Below are 13,761 nucleotides of genomic sequence, written 5' to 3'. Positions count from 1 at the left end.
AAGGACTTTGTTGATAGTTAGTTAAGATGTCCCGACCTTGATGAAAACTGGTATTCTCTGGAGTATTGTGTGTGTGCGTTGTATGATTTGTGCAGATTCAGTATTGGATATGGGCCTTCCTGCAGGCGATGCCAGACCTTTAGACGCTTTTCTGTGACCTCCGAGGTCACTGGGGACTAATCTGGGCCTGGGCGACATCAAGTCTACGCATTTTTAGTGATATATGCTCCTATCTGTCTACGTGTGGAAAGTTGCTTACGTTGCATGTTGTTAGAACCAATCAGAATCATTCCACATGGCAGTAATGACGTGTCTAGACCTTGAAAACAGTATAACTGTTCAGAAAATTGTATGTACGTTAGACGGAGGCGGGGAGACTGTTGGAGGGAGTGCGGCCTACGAACTCCTCTTGAGCTGGCTTCTGCTGATGAAACTGCAAACTATTCTTCAGTAAAATTTTCTTTAATTAATCTGACTCCTGACTCCTGGTCTTCATTTTTCACTACTGGTCCTGGGTCCTAAGCTGTTACCCCAACAATATATTGTTTAACATCAAACAATACAAAAACACTACCACTAATTACAACTAACAACAAATGTATTATATTCATACACCAATCAGGCATAACATTATGACAGGTGAAGTGAATAACACTGATGATCTCTTCATCACGGGTGCCCATGCTGACCCCTGTCCACCGCCAAAAGCACCAACACTGGCACGTGAGCATCAGAACTGGACCACGAAACAATGGAAGAAGGTGGCCTGGTCTGATGATCATATGTTCTTCTACATCACGTGGATGGCCGTGTGTGTGTGTGTGTGTGTGTGTGTGTGTGTGTGTGTGTGTGTGTGTGTGTGTGTGTGTGTGTGTGTGTGTGTGTGTGTGTGTGTGTGTGTGTGTGTGTGTGGCTTACCTGGGGAACACGTGGCACCAGGTGCACTATGGGAAGAAGGCGTGGCGGTGGAGGCAGTGATGCTTTGGGCAATGTTTGGCTGAGAAACCTTGGGTCCTCCATCCATGTGGATGTAACTTTGACATGCACCACCTACCTAAGCATTGTTGCAGTACATGTACACCCTTTCATGGAAACAGTGTTCCCTGGTGGCTGTGGCCTCTTTAACTCTTTCACACTTCCACAAAGCACAAATGCTTCAGGAATGGTTTGAGGAGCACGAGTTTGAGGTGTTGACTTGGCCTCCAAATTCCCCAGATCTCAATCCAATCGAGCATCTGTGGGATGTGCTGAACAAACAAGTCCGATCCATGGCGGCCCCACCTCACAACTTACAGGACTTAAAGGATCTGCTGATAACATCTTGGTGCCAGATACCACAGCACACCTTCAGGGGTCTAGTGGAGTCCATGCCTCGATGGCTCAGGGCTGTTTTGGCAGCAAAAGGGGGACCAACACAATATTAGGGAGTTGGTCATAATGTTATGCCTGATCGGTGTTAATAATAATAATAAAAAACATAAATTATACTCATAATGCACATTCTTTGAGTTTTCTAAACGTGTAAAAACAAACTTCCCAGGAAGATTTGAATGCACAAACACTGATATTGCGTGAACAAAAGTGGTCTAACTGCACAGTGTTGCCCTGAGGCAACAAACAAAAAAACACAGTTTTAGTATATAAATAAAAACAAAATAAATATTGAAACAATCAAACATACTTCTTTACATGCTGATGCACATGCATATATTTTTTTTAATGAATGTATTTCAATTTAAACATGTTAAAAAGTGATATTTATCCAACCAATTGATGGCACTGTGTCCCATGTGGCTTTGCTTCATGAAAGGACTGCTTCACCTCCAAACAGAAAAGGACCGGTGTGAGGTCCAAAAAGGTAGTTTGTTGCCTGAGGGCAACACTATGCCATAGAGGGTTAAGCATGCCAAAGTCAACTTTAATCATATAAAATGTAATTTCCAAACAGCTAAATTGTGGCCAGTGAAAATGCTGAGTGGCTAGTAACTTTGGAAAACCACGAGCCACAGTGGCTGGTGAGCAAAAAAGTTAATGTCAAGCCCTGTGTGTATATATACACATAATTACATTGAAAGATTCTGGAATCTACCGCCGCTTCAGTGTTATTTTATTCATAAACTAACAGTATAAGGGTTTACAAAATTGTTTGGCTGGTTGGAATGAGATTTGTATGACAAGGTTTTAAGGATCAAACTTTTTTTGTGTCTTGATGATGCAAATTACCCAAATACTGAAGCCTAATGTTGAACTAGAAGCACTTTTTGGTGCAGTAAATAGGCCTTTGTTATAGTATATAAAAAGTGTTGTAGGTCATACAATATATTACTGCTGGTCCACAGATGAAAAGCAGGAAGAAAGTTTAAAAACCAGGAAGAGCAAGAGGCAGAAAGTTCTGTAAGAAACAACATTAGCGCAGAGTTTTGACTTTGTCAACAAATAATTATGATTTCTCTGTTTTGCTAGTCTCATACGCAACTTTACTTAAATGTTTAAATAGCATTAAACTCAACATTTGTTGTTAGGCTGTTTGTTTCTGACACTGAGAAAGAAAATTATTCTACTGAAAATTTTGAGTTTGATATGGAAATACGAGGTTTGTATAAATTGTTGTCAATCATGTTCATCTACATTGAGCAGTTTAGAGCTGTGACAGTATAGTTCACATTTGACATATGCTATAGTATATATATATATATAATGTGAGTGAACCGAACAGCTGTGCAATTAAAACAGTTTTGGGTTAATTTGATATGGATAATTATGAATAAGTAAGGATTTGTAGAATTAATAACAATTGTCAGTATTGACAAGCATAATCGTGTTTCATTACCACAGAAATTGGATGAGAAAAATTAAGTTGTTTCTTTTGTCCTGCCCCAGATGCACCCCATTCAATTATTTCTAACACAAAACTGTCAAAAATTGCACAATTATATTAAATATTTTAAGTTAATAGGTGGTTTACGACAAATGTTTTTTCAACGACATTTTACTGAAACTGACCAATGGAACAATAACTTTCAATTCATCTCACAACATTATAAGCTCTTTAAATGAGAAGATGGGTGGCTCTTAAAAGAGCCTTTGGGGTGGGTAAGGTCAGAGGTCACCTCACTTTGAGCTAGTGTATTTGGTCACAGCCTTTGTGCCCTCGGACACGGCGTGTTTGGCCAGCTCTCCGGGCAGCAGCAGACGCACGGCGGTCTGGATCTCTCTAGAGGTGATGGTGGAGCGCTTGTTGTAGTGCGCCAGACGAGACGCCTCGCCGGCGATGCGCTCGAAGATGTCGTTGACGAAAGAGTTCATGATACCCATCGCCTTGGAGGAGATGCCGGTGTCAGGATGAACCTGCTTCAGGACTTTGTACACATAGATAGCGTAGCTCTCCTTCCTGGACTTTCTGCGCTTCTTCCCTCCCTTACCGGCGGTCTTGGTGACGGCCTTCTTGGAGCCCTTCTTAGGCGCGGACTTTGCTGGTTCAGGCATGATGATGAAGAGTCAATGTGCGCTCAGGAGCGATACAGAGGCTTTTATTCACCGCCATATGCTAATTTACTAAGAGATACAGGATTCTTCTGATTGGCTGTTTTCAAAGGCCGAGCCCATAAACGCGTATTTCATTGGACAACTCAAAGCAACTTGAGAGGAATGAGGGCCAATCACGGGCGGGTAAATATTAGCCCCTCCTACCGCTTTGTGTTTGAAGGAGACCCACACGATCTCGTTTCCTTTGTTACTTTCCCGCTCTTTTGCTTGAATAAAAGTTTGAAAATACTAATATTCTGCAAGATTGTGTAATCTGAAAACCCATTTTAGAATAAAGTAATAAGATCCCTTCTACCAATAGATTTTGTACCAAAATTCCCTCCTATACAAAAGTCCCTTTACACCAACATTCAATTTTAACTTTTTTCTTGATTCTGTAAATCACTGAATTGCAATAGAATTCTTCTCTGAAATACACATTAGAACTCAAAAGATAAATAAAGCAAAAAGCTGATTGCAATTATTCATCATTAAAACACCTTAGAACCTTAAATTGAGATGAAACGCCAATATTTTATTTTCACATATCGGTTATATATTCATATCGTTCATTTAAAAATATTTAACCCATAAGAACGCGGGCCATTTTCTCCTTATAGAACAATTATGGGATATAGTTTTAATGGACCAATTGTAACTTCTGCAGTTGTTTATGAAATACAATCGCTCTTTGTGAAAAATCTGTAGTTATCTGTAAGATTGGGCATTTATTTTTCATTAATATACTTAATGTCTTTTTTCCAGCATTGCTGTGACATGACTCTTTAAGTGAGGGAGTGTGTGGCTCTTAAAAGAGCCGTTGGGTTTGTAGGAGTCCCTTGATTTCAGGTGTTTATCCTCCGAAGCCGTACAGGGTGCGTCCCTGCCGCTTCAGCGCGTACACAACATCCATGGCGGTGACGGTCTTTCTCTTGGCGTGCTCGGTGTAGGTCACGGCATCGCGGATCACGTTCTCCAGAAACACCTTCAACACTCCGCGGGTCTCCTCGTAGATCAGACCGGAGATGCGCTTGACGCCGCCGCGGCGAGCCAGACGACGGATGGCGGGCTTGGTGATTCCCTGGATGTTATCGCGCAAAACTTTACGGTGACGCTTTGCGCCTCCTTTACCGAGCCCTTTACCGCCTTTGCCTCTTCCAGACATGATTAACTGAGTACTACAGTCGGTCAAATGACAACAACGAGTGGAGCAGAAGCGCTACAAGGAGGCCCTTTATATTTGCTTATAGGACCTGACAGAAACCACGACCACGCAACAGCCCCGCCCCTCGATATCGTTCAGCACAAGACAATGTGATTTAACCCTAACCCTGATCTCACGAGGCCTGTCCTTTGTTTAATATTAAAAAACAAGTTTTATAAGATTATTTTGACTAAGATAATTATATCATTATCGCATGTTAATGCCAAGTGTAAACGCAGCCAGAATACCTCTAGAGTAGATCGTTTCTGAACAAGCAAAATAAATAGTAAGAAAATTACATTTGACAGACAGCCTAAATTACATTAGAAGCTGCTCTCGCATGCTGGATATTTATGAAGCATTTAAAGGTCCCATGGCATGAAATTGTCATTTTATGAGGTTTTTCAACATTAATATGAGTTCCCCTAGCCTGAATATTGTCCCCGAGTGGCTAGAAATTTTGATCGTTGTAAACCGAGTTCTGGCTGTCTTTCTCTGCCTTTGAGAAAATGACAGGCCAGACTAGCCAATCTTGAAGTCTCCTGTTATGAAGTCAAAACAGGAACGGTTACCTCCCTTTCCTCCGCCCAGAGAATCTGGTACGCCCATGCAAGCGCCATATTTGTCCTCGAGAGATCATGGCTTGTGAACGAGTGAATGCTGGCAGTTTCTCAGTGTTTGGATGTACGAATGAAAACAGAAGTCTTTTTTCAGTTCCTTCTGATCTGTGATCAGTGATTTCTGATGTGTAGCTAATTATTCAAGTTCACACAGAACTTTATTATTCGTTCTTCGGCTTCTCTCTCTCCCGACAGAACGGTGTTTTCGTGTTTTCTATCTTGTGAGTCAGTGTTTTTGTACGTCCTCATCGCGTCTATCTGTTCTAAAATGTGCATACAGTCGAGAGTTTCTGCTCAACATCGGCTGAGTCACATCTCTTTAGAGATAAACCTCACACACGCCGAGGCTCGGGCTGCACTGGCCGGTCGGCCTTCAACATCACCGACCCCAAGTACTGCATCTGGCCCACAGCGGAGGCACCAAACGCGGCACGAGATTAAGCAGAAGGGGGGTAAGCGTGAGCGTATCCGGGCTAGCCAGCCTAGCCCACAATAAACTGGATTACATTCGATTACTGCAGTTGTGTCTTTGTTTGCACTGTGTACTCAATACACACTGACGCTTTTCACATGATAGGAAAAATATCTAAATATCTATATCTAAATATCTAAAATATCTAAAAAATAATGCTATAATCAACACTTACTCGTAACTCGTTCATCTTGACAGCTGTAATGGTACATTGCATGTGTTACAAAGTTGGTAATAAGGATGAAGACGGACTTGGTGTGACTGGGACTCGTGTTTATTCAGAACTCTCAGATAAAAAATAAATAAACTCGCGCTGACAGACAGCGCTCTCACAAATCAGTAGTTACTATAAATAACTTTGTTAGCAATCGCTCCGTCTCTGGTCCAAGATGTCCGGTTCGTGAACGAATCGTTCTTTTGAACCGGTTCTTTTTAGTGAACCGAACCAGTTCACCAAATCGGACTGAATCGTTCTAAACGGTTCGCGTCTCCAGTGAGCGCTGATCCATAATTTACTAGAGTTACTAACTTTCTGACATGAGTGACAGCCCCTCTGACTAGAAATAAACAAATAACCTGTAGCATTTGCTAGTAACTAAAACAGTTCACCAGGGCCGGATTAACAATTTCCTTTGCCCTGGGCAACAAGACTCAAGGGCTGCCCCAAGACCCTGCCCCAAAGCAACAATCGCAAAGTCGCTATCACCAAGAGCATATAGCCTATACTTCTATACTAACAAAACAGGCTTCTGCAATGCTCAGTGGCGATGTATGTAATAGCCTCAGCATAAAGTGCATTCAAGAGACAGAACACTAATGATGCACTAATGTTTAACATAACTTTTTACAATGAATCTTTCACAGAACTTGGTGGCTGCTACAGAGTAATTATTAAATGTTTCAATATAGTCAATCAATTATATTTTGACTGCAACAGTGAAATAAAGCAGACCGCTAGTGAAGCCTTAACTTAAAACCAGAGATTTTTTATTTCTAAAATGCTACAATGTGAAATTGTGGCTATTTTTGGAATATGTTTCACAATGTTGACTAATTTTAATTAATTTTCTCTTTAAAATTTTCTTTTAGCGCTCCTGTTTAAATTTCAGACAGTGTTGACTGATTGGGTCGACAATTTCAAGCCAAAAAGCTCACTAAAACCCACCCAATTCAAGAAAAAGACGCCCAAAATTTGAACTGCCAAAATAATGTTATATTATTTTATTGCCATGTCAATCAAGGCTGATTAGCACCATTGTATCTCCTTAAAACCAAATAATGTCAAAATAAAGTTAAAATAAAAAACATTTCTCAGGAAAATGGATCAAAACAGGGCATTCAAAAACAAGTCATGCATGACTAAAATGTCCAAGCAGTGGAAACTGTCAAAATCACGAAATTAACCGATGATTTTAACCCATGGAACAACACATGCATCATTTAAGTGCAAAAAGTGCCCAATATAATCGGAATAAACAATGTAATTAGCAGGCATTACGCACACATTACTGCACACACCACAGCCAAAACGTGTCATTCACTGATACTGTACAATAACAAATTTACAACAATAATGCGTTTACCTTTGTGTTTAACTTCAGATAGAACTACAGTAACGTTATGTCTTTCGTGAAGTACAATATTTATAGAACATAACGCAGAACTTAACACAGTCAAAATGGATTAATCGTTTATTCAAACCTCTTTCAGCAGCTGTTGGGACGAGTACAGCGCAGTCTAGACGCTTTAAAAGGTGCAGATGTCCTGATCAGGCCAGTGTGCACACCATGATGGACAGGAGTCATATACTATTTCAATTCAATCATTCAACCGTGCTCTTTGAGTTAGTTATATGTAAGAGTCTTTGAGTCACAGGTGTAATCCACGTTTTGAGAGTTGGGTCACTCTCCCACTCATTACTGTAGATAACTTACATATTTATGCCACTTTGGCATAGCGATCATTTGATTTCCAGCTACAATTTCGCGCTGAAAACCTGTCATGAGTGAGCGCGAGTCGCGACTCCCTGCTGATCGCTGATTGGCTGAAAGTGCGTGCTCGACGGCGACGTCAACACCAATGCCAGCTGACTCTACGTCATAGAGAAGGGGGATGTGGGCCAGTGTGTGTCATGATGCACACTTGAGTTTATTATTAACCAATTAGACTATAAAATGTAGATGTTTGAAAACAACCAAACTGACCCCAAACCAGGCCAAATTTTGTCCATCCGCCTCAACAGCTGATTTCAGAGCTTCAAGTCACGTGATTCGGCGTGACAGCTCGTCCTCTCGCTGCACAGCAGCGCAAAAAGCTACAGACACTGTTTTTGACGTGATTTAACATAATATTTTGATCGAACGGGTTGCAAAATCTGCATATTATTAGGAAAGTGAGGATTGCGTTTATAACGTGATCTAACATAATATTTGACAGTGCCCAGGGCCCCTTAGATGTCCTGTGCCCCTGGGCAAGTGACCAGTTGCCCTAATGGTTAATCCGGCCCTGCAGTTCACTGAACTGAGACGTGCTGACAGAACTGATGAGAAGTGAACTCAGGTCCATCCGTCTCTCTGGCAGCAGCTTGTGCCGTAGACCTCGTTAAACCACGCCCCCTCCGCTACAAGATCTGATACTCATTCAAATGCAAAGATGTCAGCCAATCACAACAGTGGGCGTTTTTACTGAAGTCTCACAGCAGACACGCCTCTTGAAACAGGGCATTCAGCCAGAGGGCAAACATCAGTATAGAAAAAATGCCTTTTATTTCTAAATTATGACATTTTATGATGTAAAAATCATACTAACAATATAAGTACACCTCAGGAAACATTATGAAATAATAAAAAAATGCCATGCCATGAGACCTTTAAGGCTTTTTGGTGAGTTAACTTCGGGCCAGGCGTGTAACCGTGGCAACATGCCCGATGAAACCGGCTATAGACCTATATAGGCCTCTCTGATCTACACTGTATGTCTGTATGTCTCCCTTTAGCTGAACTTGACCATAAGAGTAATCTCTTCTTTGGCCTTCAACATACCATAAAAGTTTCAGAACAGCCCATGCCACTATTAGGGAGCAGCTGAAGATTTGATCAAAACTGTGGATGAGCGAATGATAGAGTTGGAAAGAAAACAGCTGTATGTTTTCAGACAGACTGAAGATGAAAAGAAGTGGCAAACTCCTGGGGTCCGTTCTTCGTACCTCACTTAACACATCTGAGATGATTTGACAGACCCCAGATCTTTTAATGGTGACACCTGATGTCTGGCTAATTTGGTTTTTCAAACGAATTTGCGGATTGGATTAAAATATCTGGATTAAATTATCTAAAACAGTGGTTCTCAAAGTGTGGTACGCAGAGGAATCACTAAATAAATTAATGTTAAAACACATACATTTTAATTGAATCTTTATTTTAGTAAAGGTTTTGTTTTACATTTAATTACAGTACAGTTTTAATTTAACTGTACAACACAGTTTAATAAAATCATTATTTAATTATTTTATTTACCTGTATGTAAGCACAGTGCAGTGTTAATGTACAAACCATAGACTGTAAAAAAATATGGATGTAGTGTCCGTGACGTCACCCATAGGATTCTGATGAGCAGTTCTGAAGCGCAAAGTAGGGACGAGCCATCTTGGCAGCGCGTCATCGCGCGTCACTCCCGGATAACAGAAAATGGGCAAAAAGGCGGGACGTGGGCGGAGCTTAAGTGACGCGATGACTAACAGACAGCAGATAAATGGCTATCCACCTGTCACTCGAAATGGCCACGCCCTTAATTATGCAGAATTTTAAGGCTTTATATAATGTAAACGAATGAGTTATAAAAAAAATTCACCCCCCTCACAGTTGTCATGAAGGGCAAAATGAGCCGTATAGACCAAAAGCACAATTTGTACCAGGCTGTAAACATGTTTTATTCTGCTCTAAAGTTGGCCATTTTAACATGGGGCTCAATGAGATTCTGCTCCCTTCTGGATCATGTCCCTAGCGGCCAGTCGATGAATTGCAGTTTGAGGCACTTCCGTATTGGCTTCAAGAGAAACTGCGGGAGGTTGCCGCTTGGTACAAACAGTGTATTTACAATGTTAAAGTGGCTGACAACAATACATATTCGTATTAGGAATAAAATGCCTAGTTTTTGAACTGTGCAGAGCTGTAGCTGAATAGTTAGGCCGACTGTGCTACTGTATTTTAATGTTGGTCATTATGGTGGTACTTGGAGAGCCAAATATTTTCAGAGGTGGTACTTGGTATAAAAAGTTTGAGAACCACTGATCTGAGATCACTGCACGTTCTTTTGTTCCCTGAAGAGGGCAGATGCATCGATACTCGAAATTACGATTAGCAATGCAGCGATTGGCTGCCGGCAAGACAACGTAATGACATCATAAAATTAAAACAGCCACCTGGCAAAAGAAACAAATTACACAAAAAACCCCCCACAAATTTCTGGACCTTTATAAGGAAACAGCTAAACGACCATGATAAAACATTTTCTAACATGATTACCAATTATTTATATTCACGAGTAGTATTTGTACACCCTTTACATTTTTATTTCAATGTTGTAATTTAATTTTTAATTCAATTTGAAGCAGATTTGTAACGTGACAGTATAAAAGTTTCTTAAAGGGCATATTGCAGGTTAAATTTTTTTCGAGATTAATATATAACCTTGTATGAAAATACCATATGAAAAGGTAGTGCAGGATTTAAAATGTTTTAAAAAAACATAAGAGCACAAATTTAGTAGATAAAGTGGCCATTTCGTTGGCCTCTTGGAAAAAGCGCTTTTTTTTCAACATCGCGTCATATTACGTCACGAGAGGGAGTGGTTCGCCAAGCTCTGCGTTGGCTCAGTGCAGAATAGGTTGGTATTCAGTAGAGTCTGTGTATTTTCGGTAGTTTTTCTATTCCAATTTATCATTGTCATGGTAAATTATTATCCAGCCTGTCAGGGCATCGAGTCCACAGGTTTCCTAAAAAAAAAAAGTTAGGAATTCTGCATGGTGGCGTTTTGTGCAGGTGAAGAAACGGGACTTCCCTTCGCGCATCTGCTTCAAAACACACGGTGGTGTGTATAGTGCTTTAGACCGGAGGATTATCATCCCGGCGATATGATGGAGTCAAACATTGTTATAATCATGTACGGACGGCTACACACTGGCTGCGTGACGTGAGCGTGGCGTTTTCTATCTGTAGACCGGCTACTGCAAGCGTGGCGTTTCTGTTGCTTTCAGCTGCGTGGCGTTTTATGTGTCTTTGCACACCAGAAGCGTGTCTGACGCGGCACTGCTGCTGCTAGGTGACGTAGTGGAAGGCCTATACTTCATGTTAAACATAAAATATATAAATAAATATTTATATAAATATATAGCCTACTGATACAGCAAAGACAACGTCAGCACTCGGCAGTATTGACGGCCGAATAGGCTACAAAATATTTTGTTCTGCATTGGCAGGAGCAATATTTGAAAATCGATATTATATACATTTTATTTAATTACAATTATATCTGCATTTATGTCAAAACCTAGAGACTTTCACACATAAAAATGTCATTTATTAATATGTATTCTTGAATTCAAAATGACAAACAGCTTTTCCTATTCTATTTTGCCTGGAAACGCTTCCAACACTCTTGTGTGTAGCATCGGTTCTATTTCTAGCATATGCTTTCGGCGCGGCTCGAGCAGCACGTGTCACGCAGCCAGTGTGTACCTTGCCTAAAGGATGAACAAACATCCACACGCGATGCTTCTTTGCCGTCGTGTTTACATTAATGAATACAAAGTAGCCTATGTACATTAACACAAATGAATACAGTCTCACACTTTTTCGAAAAAAGGTTCTGAATTATGTGATATTTTATTCATGCCATGTATGCACATTCAAGTTCACTTAAATACATACTCATAACGTCATATACATCCTCACACTAGCGGTGAATCGGCACGAAATAAACCCATAATACAGAATTAATGAATAAAGGATAAACACAATAACACAACGATATTGTCTGTGGTTCGGCGGCCGGCGGAAGATGTGACGGTCCCGGATCCAGTGGGAGATATGGCGGTCCCGGATCCGTCAGAGATGTAGCTCGGAGAAAACGTGAACTGTGCACCGTGGCGTGAGTCTTGTAAGTTACCAAATCAGTCGTGGTGAGAAACCGCTAACGTTATATCACATAACGTTTAGTGTGGACGGATATTAACGAGTGTGACTTTTCCTAATGGTCAAAGCCTATAAGTTTCTGTTATTGGTAAGTAAATCAATAACTTACTAGATGACAATAACGTTACCAGCTTTGCTATTGCCTGATACATGATAATAATCAGTACAGTGAGTGTTGTAATCTGAGCACAGTGATAATATCGTTAGCTAGCTTTATCTAGCTAACACTGGTCTCTCTCCGAGACACCTGCCGCTGTTCTCCACTGTTTCTCCTCACATAAATACTCAATCTGTCTCCTGTAATCGTTGTTCTGTCTAATCCTGGTCTGTCCCTAATTGTGTGTCACAATTGTATGGCTGTGGTCTGCCATATGAGTATTAATAAACATTTATAATGTCCTCAGCGTCCGAGCTGTCATTGCGATCCATTGTTTTCCTATCGTTGAGATTCACCGCACTCCCTCTCGTTATGTCACGTCCGGGTTTGGCATTTTTAGATGCGGAAGTAAAATGTTCTCACAAAAACGACTCCAAAAGCCTTAATAGTGTATTTTAAAGTATATTTTAAAGAAAATCTAGTTCCTACATTATTTTTCTATACATTGACTCACTGGAGTCTCTAACCTGCAATACTGCCCTTTAAGGGTCATGATCAAATTATCTGCATCTCTTGCGCTGCATCAAGCCGTCCCAACACGTGTGTAAACCTCCAATAAAATGATAAAGTAATTATTCCATCACAAATAAATTTCTCAATCAAGTGGCTGTGTCTAGTATTATACACAACATTATAATATTATATACATTCTCATATACATATACAGTACAACATTTGTATATTATTATTATTTAAAAGTATTATTATTGCCCCTGGTTCAGTAATGAACTCTTGTAATAAAGTAGCAGTGGCTGGGACAGATTTTAAGTATAACCTCAAGATGCCCCTGTTTACATGAAATAAGCCGCTCCAGAGCAGGTTTAAGCTTCCGGACCTGTTGCTATGACAGCAAGTCCAGAATGAGCGTTGAAGAACCAAACAATCCAAGATCATGCCAAATCATCAACAATCAAATCCGGCTAACTAAGTTAGCCACGTACGAAGAACGGACCCCTGGATAAAAGGTTAAGAACTGTCTAAAAATGAGTTACGAGTGTAATTGTGAGATGTTCTCCATCTCTTTAAATGTCTCCGCCATTAAAGTCTAAGCTTTGGCATCCAGAATAAAATGTGTTTTTATTACATGAAAAGGCTACAATCATAAAAATCAAAACAAAGTCTTGAGAAAAAAATCCTTGTTGTAATGAAATGTTGAAATGTTGCTATGGCAACGCTGTACCACAATGGAAAATAGTTAAAAAGTAGTTTTTCTATGAATTTATGATTTCTTTTAGAAATTGATAGATTTATATACTTAGAACTCAAGCAAACCAAAAATAAGTAGATCCACATCATTTAATCTTCAAAATGACAAACTCATCCTCACTCTCATCCCATGAGTGAACTCTGCATTCCTCATATTGATTTATCTGTTAATGTATTAATTAAAAGACATAATTTTGCTATTTATATGTAAATACAACTATACTACAATAAACTCTTCAAATAAATAAATAACTGTGATCATATTATTGATGCTATTATCTATAAACAATCCCAATGGGGGAAAACATCACTGCACTTCCACTGTGGGACAGCGGTGCCATATGGACACATCAATATTTACTCAATTTACAGTAAAACTGTTGGAC

At 40.1% G+C, this 13,761-nt stretch overlaps 2 protein-coding genes across 2 annotated transcripts; both read right to left on the bottom strand.

Moving 5' to 3' along the window:
- Positions 1-3,111: 3,111 nt before the first annotated feature.
- On the bottom strand, positions 3,112-3,486 carry LOC307121494 (histone H2B-like; the record flags this gene model as incomplete). The annotated part of the gene is made up of 1 exon (XM_079809097.1): positions 3,112-3,486. The coding sequence occupies one exon, from the start codon at positions 3,484-3,486 to the stop codon at positions 3,112-3,114; it is 375 nt and encodes a 124-aa protein (XP_079665223.1).
- An 892-nt stretch (positions 3,487-4,378) lies between these two features.
- Positions 4,379-4,690, bottom strand: LOC307121541 (histone H4; the record flags this gene model as incomplete). Its single annotated transcript, XM_079809149.1, has 1 exon — positions 4,379-4,690. The coding sequence occupies one exon, from the start codon at positions 4,688-4,690 to the stop codon at positions 4,379-4,381; it is 312 nt and encodes a 103-aa protein (XP_079665275.1).
- Positions 4,691-13,761: the final 9,071 nt, after the last annotated feature.

Source organism: Gobio gobio, assembly GCF_949357685.1.
Source record: "Gobio gobio genome assembly, chromosome: 25".
NCBI classification, from domain to species: domain Eukaryota; kingdom Metazoa; phylum Chordata; class Actinopteri; order Cypriniformes; family Gobionidae; genus Gobio; species Gobio gobio.
This window is presented reverse-complemented; position numbering and strand designations above follow the sequence as displayed.